Raw genomic sequence first — 17179 nt, 5'->3', positions numbered from 1 at the left:
AAAGCATGGTTTAAGAATTAGAGAAATCAGTGACTCATTAAAAAGGAACAACATCAGAATCATAGGGGTCGCAGAAGAGGAAGAGACAGAAATATGGGTAGAAAGGTTATGTGAGCAAGCCATAGCAGAAAACTTTCCTAACCTGGGGAAAGACACAGACATGAAAATCTAGGAAGTACAGAGGACTCCCATTAAATTCAACAAAAACCAACCATCAACAAGGCATATCAGAGTCAAATTCACAAAATACTCAGGCAAGGAGAGAATCATGAAAGCAGCAAGGGGAAGAAAGTCCTTAACCTACAAGGGAAGACAGATCAGGTTTGCAGCAGACCTATCCACAGAAACTTGGCAGGCAAGAAAGGAGTGGCAGAATATATTCAATGTGCTGAATCAGAAAAATATGCAGCCAAGAATTCTTTATCCAGCAAGGCTTCATTCAAAACAGATGGAGAGATAAAAAGTTTCCCAAACACACAAAAATTAAGAGTTTGTGACCACTAAACCAGCCCTGCAAGAAATTCTAAGGGGCACTCTCTGAGGGGAGAAAAGATGAAAAAACAAACAAACAAATAAATAAAGACCAAAAGCAACAAAGACTAGAAAGGACCAGAGAACACCACTAGAAACTCCAACTCTACAAGCAACATAATGGCAATAAATTCTTATCTTTCAGTACTCACTCTAAACATCAATGGACTAAACACTCCAATCAAAAGACACAGGATAACAGAATGGATAAGATAACAAGATCCATCTATATGCTGTTTACAAGAGACCCACTTTAGACCTAAAGACACCTTCAGATTGAAAATAAGGGGATGGAGAAGCATCTATCATGCTAATGGTCCACAAAACAAAGCCAGAGTAGCCATACTTCTATCAGACAACCTAGACTTTAAAATAAAGACTGTATCAAGAGATGAAGAAGGGCATTATATCATAATTAAGGGGTCTATCCACCAAGACTTCACAATTGTAAACATTTATGTGCCAAATGTGAGGGCACCCAAATATATAAATCAATTAATCACAAACATAAACTCATTGACAGTAATACCATAACAAGTAGGGGACTTCAACACCCTACTCACAGCAATGGACAGATCATCTCATCAAAAAATCAACAAGGAAACAATGGCTTTGAATGACACACAGGACCAGGTGGACTTAACAGATATATTCAGAACATTTCATCCTAAAGCAGTGGAATATACATTCTTCTCCAGTGCACATGGAATGTTCTCCAGACCACATACTGGGACACAAATCAGCCCTCAACAAGTACAAAAAGATCGAGATCATACCGGGCATATTTTCAGCCCACAATGCTCTGAGACTCGAAATCAACCACAAGAAAAAATGCGGAAAGGTAACAAATACTTGGAGACTAAAGAACATCCTGCTAAAGAATGAATGGGCTAACCAAGAAGTTAAAGAGGAAATCAAAAAGTTCATGGAAGCCAATGAAAATGATAACACCACAACCCAAAATCTCTGGGATGCAGGAAAGGCATTCATAAGAGGAAAGTATATAGCAATCCAGGCCTTCCTAAAGAAGGAAGAAAGATCTCAGATACACAACCTAACCTTACGCCTTAAAGAGCTGGAAAAAGAACAGCAAATAAAACCAAAACCAGCAAAAGACAGGAAGTAATAAAGATTAAAGCAGAAATTAATGCTATTCAAACCAAAAAACAGTAGAACAGATCAATGAAACCAGAAGCTGGTTCTTTGAAAGAATTAACAAAATTGATAAACCACTAGCCACTTTGATCAAAAAGAAAAAGTAAAGGACCCAAATAAATAAAATCAAGAATGAAAGAGAAGAGATCACAACCAGCACAACAGAAATAAAAACAATAATAAGAGAATATTATGAGCAATTATATGCCAATAAAATGGGTAATCTGGAAGAAATGGACAAATTCCTAGAAACATATACACTAAAAACTGAAACAGGAAGAAATAGAAAGTTTGAACAGACCCATAGCCAGCAAGGAAATTGAATTAGTAATCAAAAATCTCCCCAAAAACCAGAGTCCAGGGCTAGATGGATTTCCAGGGGAATTCTACCAAACATTTAAGGAAGAGTTAATACCTATTCTCTTGAAGCTGTTCCAAAAAATAGAAATGGAAGGAAAACTTCTAAACTCCTTCTATGAAGCCAGCATTACCTTGATTCCAAAACCAGACAGAGACCTCACTAAAAAGGAGAACTATACAGCAATTTCCATGATGAACATGGATGCAAAAATCCTCAACAAGATATTAGCCAACTGGATCCAACAATACATTAAAAAAATTATTCACCACGGCCAAGTGGAATTTATACCTGGGATGCAGGGCTGGTTCAATATCTGCAAAACAATCAATGTGATTCATCACATCAATAAAAGAAAGGACAAGAACCATATGATCCTCTCAATAGATGCAGAGAAAACATTTGACAAAACACAGCATCCTTTCTTGATAAAAACCCTCAAGAAAGTAGGGCTAGAACATACCTCAAGATCATAAAAGCCATATATGAAAGACCCAATGCTAATATCATCCTCAACGGGGAAAAACTGAGGGCTTTCCCCTTAAGGTCAGGAACAAGATAGGGATATCCACTCTTGCCACTGTTATTCAACATAGTATTGGAAGTCAGCCTCTGCAATCAGACAACACAAAGAAATAAAAGGCATCCAAATCAGCCAGGAGGAGGTCAAACTTTCACTCTTTGCAGACGACGTGATACACTACATGGAAAACCCAAAAGATTCCACCAAAAAACTGCTAGAACTGATTCATGAATTCAGCAAAGTTGCAGGATATAAAATCAATGCACAGAAATCAGTTGCATTCCTATACACGAACAATGAAGCAACAGAAAGAGAAATCAAGGAATCAATCCCATTTACAATTGCACCAAAAACCATAAAATACCAAGGAATAAATCTAGGCAAAGAGGTGAAAAATCTATACACTGAAAACTATAGAAAGCTTATGAAAGAAATTGAAGAAGACACAAAGAAATGGAAAAAGATTCCATGCTCCTGGATAGGAAGAACAAATATTGTTAAAATGTCAATACTATCCAAAGCAATCTACATATTCAATGCAATCCCTATCAAAGTAACACCAGCATTCTTCACAGAGCTAGAATAATCCTAAAATAATCCTAAAAAATCCAGAAAGACCCCGAATAGCCAAAGCAATCTTGAAAAAGAAAACCAAAGCAGGAGGCATCACAATCCCAGACTTCAAGCTATACCACAAAGCTGTAATCATCAAGACAGTACGGTACTGGCACAAAATCAGACACTCAGATGAATGGAACAGAATAGAGAACCCAGAAATGGACCCACAAATGTATGGCCAACTAATTTTTGATAAAGCAGAAAAGAATATCCAATGGAATAAAGACAGTCTCTTCAGCAAGTGGTGTTGGGAAAACTGGACAGCGACATGCAGAAGAATGAACCTGGACCACTTTCTTATACACAAAATACACGAAAATAAACACAAAATGGATGAAAGACCTAAATGTAAGACAGGAAGCCATCAAAATCCTCGAGGAGAAAGCTGGCAAAAACCTCTTTGATCTTGGCCACAGCAACTTCTTACTCAACATACCTCCGGAGGCAAGGGAAACAAAAGCAAAAATGAACTATTGGGACTTCATAAAAATAAAAAGCTTCTTCTGCACAGCGAAGGAAACAATCAGCAAAACTAAAAGGCAACGGACAGAATGGGAGAAGATAGTTGCAAACAGCATATCAGATGAAGGGTCAGTATCTAAAATCTATAAAGAACTTATCAAACACAACACCCAAGAAACAAATAATCCAAGGAAGAAATGGGCAAAAGACATGAATAGACACTTCTCCAAAGAAGACATCCAGATGGCCAACCAACACATGAAAACATGCTCCTCATCACTCATCATCAGGGAAATACAAATCAAAACCACAATGAGACACCACCTCACACCTGTCAGAATAGCTAACATTAACAACTCAGGCAACAACAGATGTTGGCGAGCATGCAGAGAAAGAGGATCTCTTTTGCATTGCTGGTGGTAATGCAAACTGGTGCAGCCACTCTGGAAAACAGTATGGAGATTCTTCAAAAAATTAAAAATAGAACTACCCAATTGCACTACTAGGTATTTATCTAAGGGATACAGGTATGCTGTTTCAAAGGGTCACATGTACCCCAATGTTTATAGAAGCACTATCGACAATAGCCGAAGTATGGAAAGAGCCCAGATGTCCATAGGTGGATGAATGGATAAAGAAGATACATACACACACATATACATTTGATGGAGTATTACTCGGCAATCAAAAAGAATGAAATCTTGCCATTTGCAACTACGTGGATGGAACTAGAGGGTATTATGCTAAGCGAAATTGGTCAGCCAAAGAAAGACAAATATCATGTGACTTCATTCATATGAGGACTTTAAGACACAGAACAGATGAACATAAGGGAAGGGAAGAAAATTAAGATAAAAACAGGGAGGGGGACAGAACATAAGAGACTCTTAAATATGGAGAACAAAGGGTTACTGGAGGGGGAATGGGCTAAATTAAGGAATCTACTCCTGAAATCATTGTTGCACTATATGCTAACTAATTTGGATGTAAATTAAAAAAATAAAATTAAAAAATAAAAAATATTTTAAAAAATTTAGAAAGTAATAGTCAATGTAATGTGAAATTTATGACAGAATGTACTTCAACCGATAATAATATAAGAAGCAAAGTATCACAAAGAAAGAAGACAATAAAAAAAAAGCTGAAGAAAAGCTAGAGGCAAGTTGAATTTTCTTGTTTTTAGCAAACATTGAGTTTGTGAAGCAGAAACTTTATGTATATACTTAATGCCATTTTATCATTTTCCCATAACTCCTTATTTTCAGAGAAACTATGATCTCATCAACTTTTATTATGCATACTTTTATAATTATTTGTACCCTATTAGTGGCAAGAAATGCCTTCACCACAAAATTCTCTGAAATTTTTATCCAAAGAACACAGAAACTAAAGAAAAATAATCTCCACGGTTCCTACCATTTTTCCCCAAGCTATCTAGTTGTGGCCATATCCTCTTTAATTAACACAGTTTTGAAACCATACCAATTCAATATGCACCACATTCTCTTCAGAGGTAATATGTAATTCATCTTTAATTTATAACATTTCTAAACCAGCCACACAACTTCTATCACTATATGTAACAAAGTCATGAAACTTCTAAGGGTGAGTCAAAATCAAATCACCTGAGATAAAAATTAGCATTTTACTTGAAAGGATCATTTACTTGAAAGCACAGAATTGTGACAAGACTTTTTATTTCACTCAACTTTTTATTAAATCTACACTAACATTAAGAAAATTCAATAATGAAGGGTTAGCGTCGGTCTCTTAGTTTCCGCTCAGGTCATGATCTCACAGTTTCATGGGTTTGACCCCCACATCAGACTCTGCACTAGAAGCAAAGAGCCTGCTTGGGATTCTCTCTCTCCTCCTCTCTCTTTATACCTCCCCAACTCATGCTATCTCGGTCTCTCTGAAATAAACTTTAAAAAAATTTTAAAAAATTAAAAAATCATAACCTGTGATATAGCTAGAAATATTTATATGCAAATCAGTACTAACCAAAGTAAAAAAAAATTTGCAAATCAAAATATTTACTTTCACAATTCTAAGGCCCAAAAAGTAAAAAATATCAGTAAAAAGGGGGAATTTACCTTTTCACTTCTTGTCTTTTTATATCACAGTACAGAATGTCTGTATGATCCGATTTCTGAAAGAAAAAAAAATGTATCATTTAGGAAATATAAATTGTGCACTTTTACCACAGTTACAGGGGAAAGAGACTGGGAGACAATATTTTTTTCCACACCTATGTGTTAGTGAATAGGATGACACAACAATTTATTTAATCCTTCCAATAAATCCTGTGAGATAGATAATATCATCATTCCCCTTTTACAGATAAAGTACCCAAGGCTCAAATACAGCAAAGTATCTTTCTCAACATCACACAGCAAGTCAGCAGCAGAGCCAGGACTGAAACCAGCTGTGGCCACTATCTCTACTCCCCCACCTTGTCTCTCTATGTACTTGGGACACGGGGCCTTGGCACAAGGGAAGTAAGAGAGAAATAGGATATAGTCCCTGTCCTAAAGACTTTAAAGAATAGAGAAAAGTAGAAGCACATGCACGGATAACTTAACGAAAGGACATACCTCAGTGTCAAAGCAGAAAAATGCACAATAAGTTGTAAAAGAATTCAAAACATCAATCACCAAGACTTGGAACATACTTAAGAAAAAAGATGGACAAAATATATGCTAACGACTGAATATAGATGGAATAAAGATGAATGAATTAAGGAAAAAACGTTTTCCCAGCTAAGAAAGCTTAGGCATTCTAAGAAGCTGCAGACGACTGGCGCACATTCAGCAGAGAGAAAATAAACCAACCTAGCTAGAAACAGAAGGACTATTTTGAGGAAGAAAAAAGAGAACTGGAGAGTTAAGGTGTGACTGAATTTAAGAAGGTCCTAAATGACAGACTAAAAAGTGAGTGAAGATTTTTCAACAGAGGAGAAATATGATGAAACCTATGCTTCAAGGAGATTAATACAGAAACAATCGATTCAAATAGCAGTGTCACTGTACAAAAACAAATTCTTAAAAACAGAATTCTACATTCACACAACTTTCACAACTACTTTCTCTCATTACCTGCAAACCTGTAGCTATCCCCACATACACCTACTTTCAACTTGAGTGTAGTTAAGCACTTCACCAACCACCCCTGAGCTAGCTTAATGTGTTTCTAATTATTTATGTGACTCTGGACTTGGCTCTGTCGCTATAAACAATTTTGTGTCCCTGGACAAGTCACTTAACCTTCTGGATCTGAAAACACAAACACTACATATCTGCCATCGCTATCTCACAAGAATATTGTAAAGCCAAATATAATTATATATGGGACGAGACTTTTTAAAACTATCTTAATTTATATCCATGTTGTCTGATCCCACATGGTAGGTTCTATTTTTCTTCCTCAAAATAGTCCTTCTGTTTCTAGGTAGGCTGGTTTATTTTCTCTCTGCTGAATGCACTCCAGTCATCTATAGATTCTTAGAATGCCCACGCTTTCTTAGCCAAGAAAACCTTTTTTCTTTAACTCATTCATCTTTATTCCATCTATATTCAGTCGTTAGCATATATTTCGTCCACCTTTTTTTTCCTAAGTATGTTCCAAGTCTTGGTGATTGATGTTTTGAATTCTTTTAACTTATTGTGCATTTTTCTGCTTTGACACTGAGGTATGTCCTTTTGTTAAGTTATCTGTGCATGTGCTTCTACTTTTCTCTATTCTTTAAAGTCTTTAGGACAGGGACTATATCCTATTTCTCTCTTTCTTCTCTTGTGCTGAGGCCCTGTATCCCCAGAAAGAAATGAAGGCCTTGATTAGTGCTTTTTGGTGAGAAGGAAGAAAAAAACTAAACACTGGTTTATTTTTTTTCTACTGGCTATCATAAAGTATAAAGAAAATATGAGTAAAAAAGTCGTGGGGGAATTTATATCATAAACTTTCCAATTATACATTAAAACTTTAATATAAATACTGTTTAGAGTTAGTTATAGTATATGAACACTTACCAGTTTTCTCTTCTCTGATGAAACAGACCTTACACAGCAAGCTGAACTAGGAGAACTTGAAGCTTTTTTCTCTTTCTTATCCTAAGAATCCCAAGTGGAAAAAAGGAAAGAAAGACACAAAATAAAGTATAGTGTGTTATTTAACCATTGTTATTATAAATTAATATTCTTTCTATATTAATAATAACCTTCAGGGGGGGAAATGTTTAAAGGCACACATCCTTTGGTAAGAGGGAGGGAAATTCAGCCAGAAAGAAGACAACTAGAAATCAGAGGATCTAGATGCTCTTGAATTAGAGATGAGATAGGATACAGGTGTTACAGCAGAAGACAGCTGATGGCTCAGATAAAGGTACGGGGAGGTGGCACTGCCATGGTGGAATTCAGTCTTTTATAAAGCAAAATCATACATCCAGTTATGTTTCAGTGGATCCAAAACTCAGCAGACCCGGGACAAACTCTGAGTACCTACCATGTACCAAAGCCATTCTAGACAGTGGGGACAGATTAATGAACAAAAGCCCTTGCCCTCATGGAGGTTAAAATTTAGTGCAGGAATTTACAAATAAACAAGTAATAGATTTAGTGTCGGATGATGCGATGGAAAACAATAAAACAGAGAAAGAAGGCAGGAAGGGCTGGAAGGTGGGGGTGCGGGTGGCTGCAAATTTAAACAGTAGTCAGAAAAAGGCCCCACTGATAAGCTGACATCTGACTGGAGACCTAAAGAAGTGAAGGAAAAAGCCGCATGAATATCTAGGGAAAGAGCTTTCAGTTCAAGGGCAAAGCCCCCGAGGCAGTATGTGCCTGGCTTGTTGGAATAATAGCAAAAAAACACAAAATGGAGAAAGCAATGAGAGAATGAAAGGAGATGAGATGGGGAGAGCAGATTGCTTTGTTGGCCCCAGCTAGGACTTTAGCTGTTACTCTGGGGGAAATGGAAGACCACCAGAAAGTACAGAGCAGAGGAGTGACATGATCTGACTTACATCTTAATAGGATCATTCTGGCAGCTTGCTGAGAAGAGTACATGAGGAGACAAAGGTGGCAGCAGGGAGATCAATACGAAAAGTACTGGGACAACCTGGAGAAGCAAGCTGATTGTCTGGATCAAGGTGACAGCACAGGAGGTAGTCAGGCTCTAAATATATTATTAAGAGAAAGCTGATAGACTGGATGCAGGTAGAGGATGATGACCAGGACTTTGCCCCAAGCAACTGAAAGAATGGAATTGCAACTTACTAAATTGGAAAAACCGAAGCTGGGCATTTGAAAGGTTATAGTTTAAGAAGATGAGGAATCAACAGAGGACACTTCCAGGCAGTCACCAGTGTGGAGGAAAATCAGGAGAATATGGTGTTTCAAAAGTTAAGTGAAGAAAATGTTTCAAGGAGAAAGTGTAATCAGCTATGTCAAATACTGCTGATGGTTCAAGTCAGATGAGGTCTGAAGAGCAACAAATGGATTTAGCAACATGGAAACCACTGCTGCTGGCTTTGATGAGAGCACATTTGGAGGAGTGATGGCAACAAAAAGTCTGATTCAAGGAGATTAAAAGAGAATAGGAGGAGAATTGCAAATGGCATGCCAATTATCAGTGCCAAATAGAAGATACATAAACCAAAGATACCATAGTACTGTAAGGCCATACTCCAGGGTCCCCTTTCCAATTATCCCTATATCTGGGAGGTCAAATTAGTAATCAGATAGTTAGTAAGAAAGGAACAAACATCAAAAAGTGTAATGATCCTTAGTCTACTTTATCCAGGTGATGTAAAAGCCTTATGAACTAATCTGCTACCACAGAAATCACTTCTATAGTGAATATTCACCTTTGCTAGACTTTAGTCTCTCATCTTGGATGGTAATATAGCATAAACATTGTCTAATTCTGATGATGCACTAAGCAGACTATTCAGAGAGTTTATAATAAAACTAATTGCAGGGTTTTCGTTTGTTTTGGTCACATAAATCATGTTTCAGTCTTGTTTCCTAGAGATAACATTTCACTCAATTAGTTGGGACACCCTAAATTTCATCTGCTAAAATACTTCTAGTTTGTCTGGGCGGTTCAGTCGGTTAAGTGTCCAACTTTGGCTCAGGTCATGATCTCACATTTTGTGAGTTCGAGCCCTACATCGGGCTCTGTGCTGTCAGTGCAGAGCCTGCTTCAGATCTTCTGTCTCCCTCTCTCTGCCCCTCCCCCACTCACTCTCATTCTCTCTTTAAATAAATAAATAAACTTAAAAAACAAAACAAAACTTCCAGGGAGCCTGGGTGGCTCAGTCAATTAAGCCTACAACTTCGGCTCAGGTCATGATCTCACATTTGTGAGTTCGAGCCCCATGTCGGGCTCTGTGCTCACAGGGCATAGCCTGGAGCCTGCTTCAGATTCTGTGTCTCCCTCTTTCTCTGTCCCTCTCCTGCTCTCTCTCTCTCTCAAAAATGAATACACACTAAAAAAAAATTTTTTTAAAGTACTTCCTAAGGTAATGTGTTGAGAGTCACAGAGAAAGGCACATGGTGAGCATGCCGTCCCTACCTTTAGCCTCCCCCACACAGGGTAGCCTATTCTGACTGATGAGCATATAATCTTATCCAGTGCTGAGTAAATGAAGAAGGAGACACACAATAAAGGTATAATGGTGAGTTATTTCTATGTAAAGGAGGGCCTAGAACTCAAGTCAGGAATGGCTAGGCAAATTACATACCTCTCTAAGCCTCAGTTTTGGCATCTGTATAATTGGGATAATAAAGTACCTACTTCACAGAGGTGTGAGGAATAAATAAAATAATGCAAGAATGGGTGAAAAAAAAGGATGGGAAAAACAAATTACTTCTGTCTCAGAAGGGCAAAACAAAATATTTACATAGCTCATTTTAAAACTGAGGTATTTTTTTCTTAACACAAAAGTGAACTGCAAAAAAAGGTATCTTTGGGTCAGTAAAGCAAAATTCTTACTTCTACGTCAAAGTTGGGTGATGCGGTGCTGCCTTTTCTCCGAGACTTCTCTTTTTTTCCACAAGATTCTTTGTTGGACATTTTGAAAAGCTAAAATAAACATTAAAAACACATTACGTGTGTGTGTGTGTGCGTGTGTTTTACCACCACCACCATAAAATACGTTAGAAATTCGTCTTCTTTCAGTTATACAAAGACTGGAGTTTTACAAAATGATTTCCATTTTCTAACCATTCCCAAGACAACAGAATTCTCTCATTGTTCCACTTTATTTCACTTACAGTTTCCCTCATAATGATCTCTTCCTCTACTTCAGTTTCATCTACCACCTTTTTTAGGAATGACTCTCAAAACTGTGCCTGTAGCCCTGATTTCTCTCCCAAGCTTCAGATCACCATTTTCCAACTGCCTGCAGAACTGCTGTATTTTGCCTTACCTACACCTCAAAACCAGTTAGTCCTAAGTCTTTACTCTCCTGACACACCCTCTACACTCAACTCAGTGTGCACCAGAAGCTTCCAGTGCTGGAATAGAAAACCTAGGGGTTGGAAATATCATCAGGTCTGTTGGAACGGGAAGATAGACAGGAGTCTAGAAGCAAAGCCCAAAGGAGAGTTTATTGCTGACAGTGACACATATGGGGACCCTGAACATAAGAAAAGCTTTAGAAACCAAACAATTGCAATTACTCATGGTCAATCATGACCACGGTAAGTGAAGTTATATAAAATAATGCAAGTATACTAAATCAAACTTTTAGAATGCTTTGATGAATGTAAAGAGAAAGAAGGAAAATGCTGATAGCTAACAGAAATGCTAACAGTAAAAATTAACAAAAGCATATTCAACATAGATTTCCAAGCACTGATCCTTTTGCTTTGTAAGATAATGTATGGCAATAACTGAATTCACAGTTGTGCTTCCGGATGAGAGTAATAATCTCCTTTTTCCTTCTCTTGTTCCAAGGATTCTATTCCATGTTGGGGAAAGGTATAATAAAAATTTAACTGACCCAAGTTAGTCTTATGTCACTGCTTTGAATACAGAAATAAGCCCAATTAAAAAAAAAAAATCACTGAAGATAATGGACTATCCAAGCAAAAACACCTACATGTTTACCATGACAAATGTTTCATATTTATAATGGTGTGAAAGTCATGTTGGTTTTATGAAAAAATATAAGCTCAAAAAAGGGGAGACTTCCTGTGCTGGCCAGCCTCCAAAGTGGCTCCTGATGATCTCTGCTGCCTGGTAATTACACTCTTAGGTAGTCCTCTCACAATAAATAGGGCTGACCTGTGTCACCAATAGGAATTGCTATATGGCATACGTGGCTAAGTTATATAAGACACTGTGGATTCTGTCTTTCTCTTACCCTAGGGAAAGCCAGCCACCATACCATGATGACTTTTAAGTAGCTCATTGAGGCCCACCAGTGAAGAACTGAGACCTCTTGCCAAAAAAGAACCAATTGCCAAGCATGTGAGTGAGCCAGCTTTGAGGCTAATCCTGAAGCCCTAATCAAGCCTTTGAGTGGCAGCATCCCTGGCTGATATCTTCACTGCAACCTCATGAGACTCAGAACCAGGTACCCCAGAAAGCCACTTCTTAATTTCTGACACACAGAAACTGTGAGGTAATAAACACTTGTTGTTTTAAACCACTAAGTTTTAGGATAACTTAGGCAGAAAAGATGAGTAATACGCTCAATATAATTCTTCAACTTTTAAGATTCTTTTTTTAAGCTGTCTCAAGAGCACAGAGCACACTTAAAAGTTCTTATTGAAATTCCCAGAGTCCACACACTAAAATCTAACCCTTTCCATCTTCTGGTTTCCAGCTGATATACTGAATCAAGCTTTCAATTAACCATCTAGCCTTTTAGAAATTTAAAAAAAAAAAAAAACAACGTTTGGATGATGCACAAATATAATTAGCCACTACTTATTCCTATAAGATATAACTTTAACAGTCAATCCATGGGTTCAACTGTTTCCATTAAACTGGGGAGGAAGGGAAAAAAAAAAAAAACAACCCTCCAGATACACTTCCTAACTATTGGGCGGGCTGGGGGGGCTTCGGCAGGTGGCAACTAAATTCCTATGACACTCTTAAAGTGCCAAATAATCACACTTGCTCTCACCTGGGCTCTGAAACAAGTAGGAAATAAGGAGACCAATGAGATAAGTAGGCATTTAGTATCAGATTTATTAACTAAGAAAACCGAACTCGAAGTGTGGAAGTGTGAAACTAAAGGGGGCTTCCTTCTCCTCCCCTGCTGCCTATAACATTCGGACCAGTCCCAGGAGGAGCAGCCAGAAAACTCCAGCTTTCCTCTGCCTGCCCCAGTGGTTCTGAATGAGTGAGGCTTGGGCTCAAGCAGGCCAGAGAGTAAGACAAGTACTGGGGCCAGGGGACTCACTGGGCAAATGCTGTGGGGAATCTGAATCGCATCAATCAAGTGACCTAAAACTCAACACACTCAGAGCTCTGGTTATTAAGTCTAAATACAAGCGTAGGGCGCCCGCGCGCGCGCACACACACACACACACACACACACACAACTTCCCTACCCACAGGACTCTTACAACCACAGGGCAGTGCTGATAATAGGAATCTGAGGTTAAAGCAAAATAAAGACAAAAGGAGAAGTGTTCAGGTTACGGTGTGGATGAGGGTGCGACAGGAAGCGCAGACCCCAACTCCAAGTCAACCAGACTGGCAGGCAAGCTCGTCAGCAGCTCGTAAACCGACGCGGCCCACGGGCTCCGCAGAAACAAACCAGACCTTTGCTCTGAGCGAGGGGCAGCTCGAGAGGCTGACCCGAGCCAGAGCCACACCCTTCACTGAGCTGGCTCATTCCCCGGATCCGCCCACAGAGTCACCCCGCCCAGGCTCGAGGGGCCCCGGAATCCTCCGACCAGCTGGCCATCCGCTAGGGTACCAGTGTGAGAGAAGTGGAAACTTGCCCAGCCAAACGTCAATTTGCGCCCCAGTTACCTTACTCGCGCCCGCGACGGTGGCAACTCCAGAGGCCCAGGACGTCCCCTGGTCCCGATGCCCGCTGGGAAATGTAGTTCTGCACTCGAACCAAGACTTCTCTACTCGAACGCTCCGAGCGTTTGTTTAGTTTCGCGTTTGCTTCCTCCAAGGACTTGGAACTCGGGCTCCGCCCCCAGGTGGCGCGCTGCACCCTGGGTATTGTAGTCTTGGTTCGCTTCCGTGGTTGACGGCTGGAACGGAGACGCACCGCGGAAGCGGAACTCCGTTACCTCATTGGATGCCGCCCCGATACGTTACTGCGCAGGCTGTGGTGGCGTCGTAAAGCCTCGGGGGAAGGGAAGCGGACGGCCCCGCGAATTGCTGCCTCTGGCTTTTTATTTTTCTGCTGACAGGATTTGGTCACTGGTTCTTCATCTTTTGTCTGTTGCACGCATCCAGCCCTCCCCATTTGCTTTCCCACTCCTTGGATCCAGCCCTCTGGGCTTTCACGCCAGTTCTCTCACCCCGCCGTGAGCCCCTCCTGGTCCCCGGGCGGGCCTGGCACGGAGGCGGTAACTATGGAGAATATGGCGGAGGAGGAGCTGCTACCCCAGGAGAAGGAGGAGGTGGAGGTGGCCCAGGTCCAGGTCCCGACCCCAGCTCCGGCCCCGGATTCGGCCCCGGCCCCGGACTCGGCTCCGACTCCGGCCTCGGCTCCAGCCCCAGCCCCTGCCCTGGCCCAGGCTCCGGCCCTGTCCCCGTCCCTAGCCTCTGCCCCTGACGAGGCTGAAAGCAGTAAGTGCAGGAGGCCCAGATCTTTCTGCCGCAAGAGAAGCGAGAAAGTGCGCCTTGCTGGGGAGTAGGGGAGGCCCTTCACTGGGATGGTTTTTATGGGGAAAGGCAGGTTTAGGGATGTGGGGGGAGGAAGGAGGGACCCGTGTAGTGGGTGAAGCGGGTACAGAATGGGAGAAGGCATCTCCACAAACCTCGAGGACATCATGGTAGAGGATTTGTGGAGGCCAGGGGTGCTGCAGATAGAAGGAAATGATGAGGTTGAGGGCTTTTTCGTTAAAGGGGGTCTTTTCTGATAGGAAAATAGGAAGTTACACCTAATTTGGTAGTTTCCCTCTCAGCCCCGTCTGCCATGGTTCACGAAGTCCTTCGAAAAGTGACATGGTAACCGAGGCAACCTGTTTACTGTAGTAGATCCTAGCTGCCAGATTTAGAAACCATTGCTGTCAAGTAGCTTTTATGCTCGACACGCACAAATAGATGAGTTTTTATTATTTAATTTTCTTCAGCACCTTGCTTCCAAAAAGAATTTGAGGCTGATAAGTAGTTTAAGAAAGCGTCGACTAAATTACAGATGTCTTCCCTCAGACATAAATGCCAGTTGAGTTTTGTACTCCAGTTCCATCAGAAGTCGACTGTTGAAAATTATTAGCCCGTTATTACTGTGCTTCTGTATGTGCGTGCATGTTTTGTAAGTGGTGATTTAGGGGACCGTAAGGAGTAACACTCAAGAATCTTATGAATGTTTTAAATGTAAAGTCTAAGGGTTTTGTTTTGTTTTGTTTTGTTTTGTGGGCCATAAATTGACCCTTAATGCTCTATCTGAATTATAACAAAATGATTTAAATTAATTCATTTTCTTTCCTACTTCTAGGCCAGTTGTGAATTTAATGTTTATAAAACACTTGGATAGTTATAGTTTAATAGAGTTGTGCAATTTTAAAGCCATATATAAATTGTTATAGTAGATTAATAAAGAGTAGAGCTGATCACAGCAAAGACAAAGACAGCATGCCTCTGGTAGGCCCCTCCTCCTCATACTAAATCAGAACTGCTAGGTACAAGATAAGGACAGTTGCTTCTTCACCCACAACTACAGCTGGGGTTGGGGGTGGTACATTTTCCTGAGTAAGTAGCCTCCCTTCCTCCCCTCCAGGTTGGATTTGTTTATATTAATCAGAATTGGTTCAGCAGCTTTAGGGAATGCATGCTTCTTCAACTCCCCACCAGCAACAATATTTTAAACATAGTTTGGGAAGATATATATTCTAGAATTTACAAGTATGTCATTTGAGGAATGTATGATGTTTGAGAAACCTGAAAATGGATTACAGGGACAAATATATAATGATTTAGAAATCTGAAATGCATTGGAAATACATATTAATCTCACTTTAAAAATTATTTTTATACGGTCTAGTTATTTGAAATCAGTCTTAAGTAGGCAGGATGAAGATGACACATCTGAAATAGAATTGAAAAATGAGGAAAAAGTAACAGAAGTTGTAAAATAACCTCCTAGCGTTTTGGATTCATCTGTTTAACAGGAGGTTTGCCTATTGACTTCTGGATTATTAGTGTGTTAGAAAAAGTTTGAGTGATTTAACTACAGATTGTCTGATATCTACTATTTTGAACCAGAAAGTAATTTCAGGCATATCATGAATCTTTAGACAGATCTTTGAGAGTTCTAATAGTGGACCAAAGAATTTTCATTGTTCTCTTCTAACTTATCACGTCCTTTTCTCTTATTTTATACTACTTAGAAAGATTTCAGAAAGCATATCTTTACATAGTACTGTATATCTTGTTTCACATACACAGATCTTTGAACTTTGGAAGCCAAAAGCCTTTATGACTACAAATGAAATGGATTGGTTTATACACATGGATTCATTGCCTGAATCTTACTGTCTCATCTAACAAAAGATTTTGCTCAAATGGGAAAAAAATTTTGCCTATTTATAGAAATTTTCTCTTCATAAAGTCACTTGAACAGTACCTAGTGTAATAAGTTAACCAATAACATACGTTGCTCTTTTTCTCTTTTAAAAATGAAGTAAAAATTTGTCTTTTAATAAATTTGAGTAGGAATATCTGATGGTGCTGAATTGAATTCCAAAATTACTGACTTTAGTATGCTACTGCATCTAAAATTGACTAATGATTTTTAAAGAATGTTTAACAAACTGTAGTGCCTGCTGTGTGCAAGATATTGTATTAGGCACGTAGCCATTACAAAACTGAGTAAGGCATAGCCCCTGCCTTCTTACTGCTTATTTGTGGAGGAGACAAATAAGGGCACAAATTATACTGAAGAGTTAAAAAAAAAAAAAAAAAAAAGAAGTGGGAGTGAAGCTTGGAGAGGAATAGGCAGGAAGGTAGCAATGACAAGAACAGAATTTAAAAGGCTTAAGGTTCTAAATTGTATAACCTAATTGTATAATGACTATTAGCGAGCCCTACGGTTTACCGTTTTCTGTCTAGTTAAGGATTTTTCCTGTCAATTTTCATCTCCTAGTCTTGTATTTGTATTTTCAAGCTCCCACTTAGTAAATATTACTTTCCTTGGAGATATGTATATTCAAGTCTCTCCTTAAAAAAAAAAAAAAGAAAAACTACAGTCCCATCTATCTCCTTTTTTATACTGCCACCTTTTTTGAAAGAAATAATCTATATGGTTTTCTATATTTTGTGTTTTTTTTCTAGTCCCATTGTATTCCACAACACCTCACTGAACCTTTTTTGTAAAGGTCACTGGAGACCTG

The 17179-nt window shown here is 39.3% G+C and overlaps 2 protein-coding genes across 4 annotated transcripts in view; one reads left to right on the top strand and one right to left on the bottom strand.

The window, feature by feature from the left end:
- The window catches only part of SWT1 (SWT1 RNA endoribonuclease homolog), a 101538-nt gene extending 87784 nt beyond the window's left edge, over positions 1–13754 (bottom strand). Inside the window, exons 1-4 of the mRNA XM_047076904.1 lie at positions 13638–13754; positions 10638–10727; positions 7676–7756; positions 5744–5799 (exon numbers count right to left, since the gene is read on the bottom strand). Coding sequence (XP_046932860.1) covers positions 5744–5799; positions 7676–7756; positions 10638–10718 — 218 coding nt within the window. The 5' untranslated portion in view covers positions 10719–10727; positions 13638–13754. The remainder of the gene's footprint in view (positions 1–5743; positions 5800–7675; positions 7757–10637; positions 10728–13637) is intronic.
- Positions 13755–13956: 202 nt separating this feature from the next.
- Positions 13957–17179, top strand: part of TRMT1L (tRNA methyltransferase 1 like) — a 40293-nt gene continuing 37070 nt past the window's right edge. For 2 of the 3 annotated variants that reach the window (XM_047076907.1, XM_047076905.1), the window contains exon 1: positions 13958–14414. In XM_047076907.1, coding sequence (XP_046932863.1) covers positions 14198–14414 — 217 coding nt within the window. In that variant the 5' untranslated portion in view covers positions 13958–14197. Of the gene's footprint in view, positions 14415–17179 lie in introns of all 3 variants that reach the window. The other variant, XM_047076906.1, reaches the window with a different exon arrangement.

The sequence above is a fragment of the Lynx rufus genome, unplaced genomic scaffold (assembly GCF_022079265.1).
Source record: "Lynx rufus isolate CCGP_SWC_20201006 ecotype Redwood Valley unplaced genomic scaffold, mLynRuf1.p SCAF_15, whole genome shotgun sequence".
NCBI classification, from domain to species: Eukaryota; Metazoa; Chordata; class Mammalia; order Carnivora; family Felidae; genus Lynx; species Lynx rufus.
Note: the sequence above shows the minus strand (reverse complement) of the source record. Positions and strands in the feature narration are given on the sequence as shown.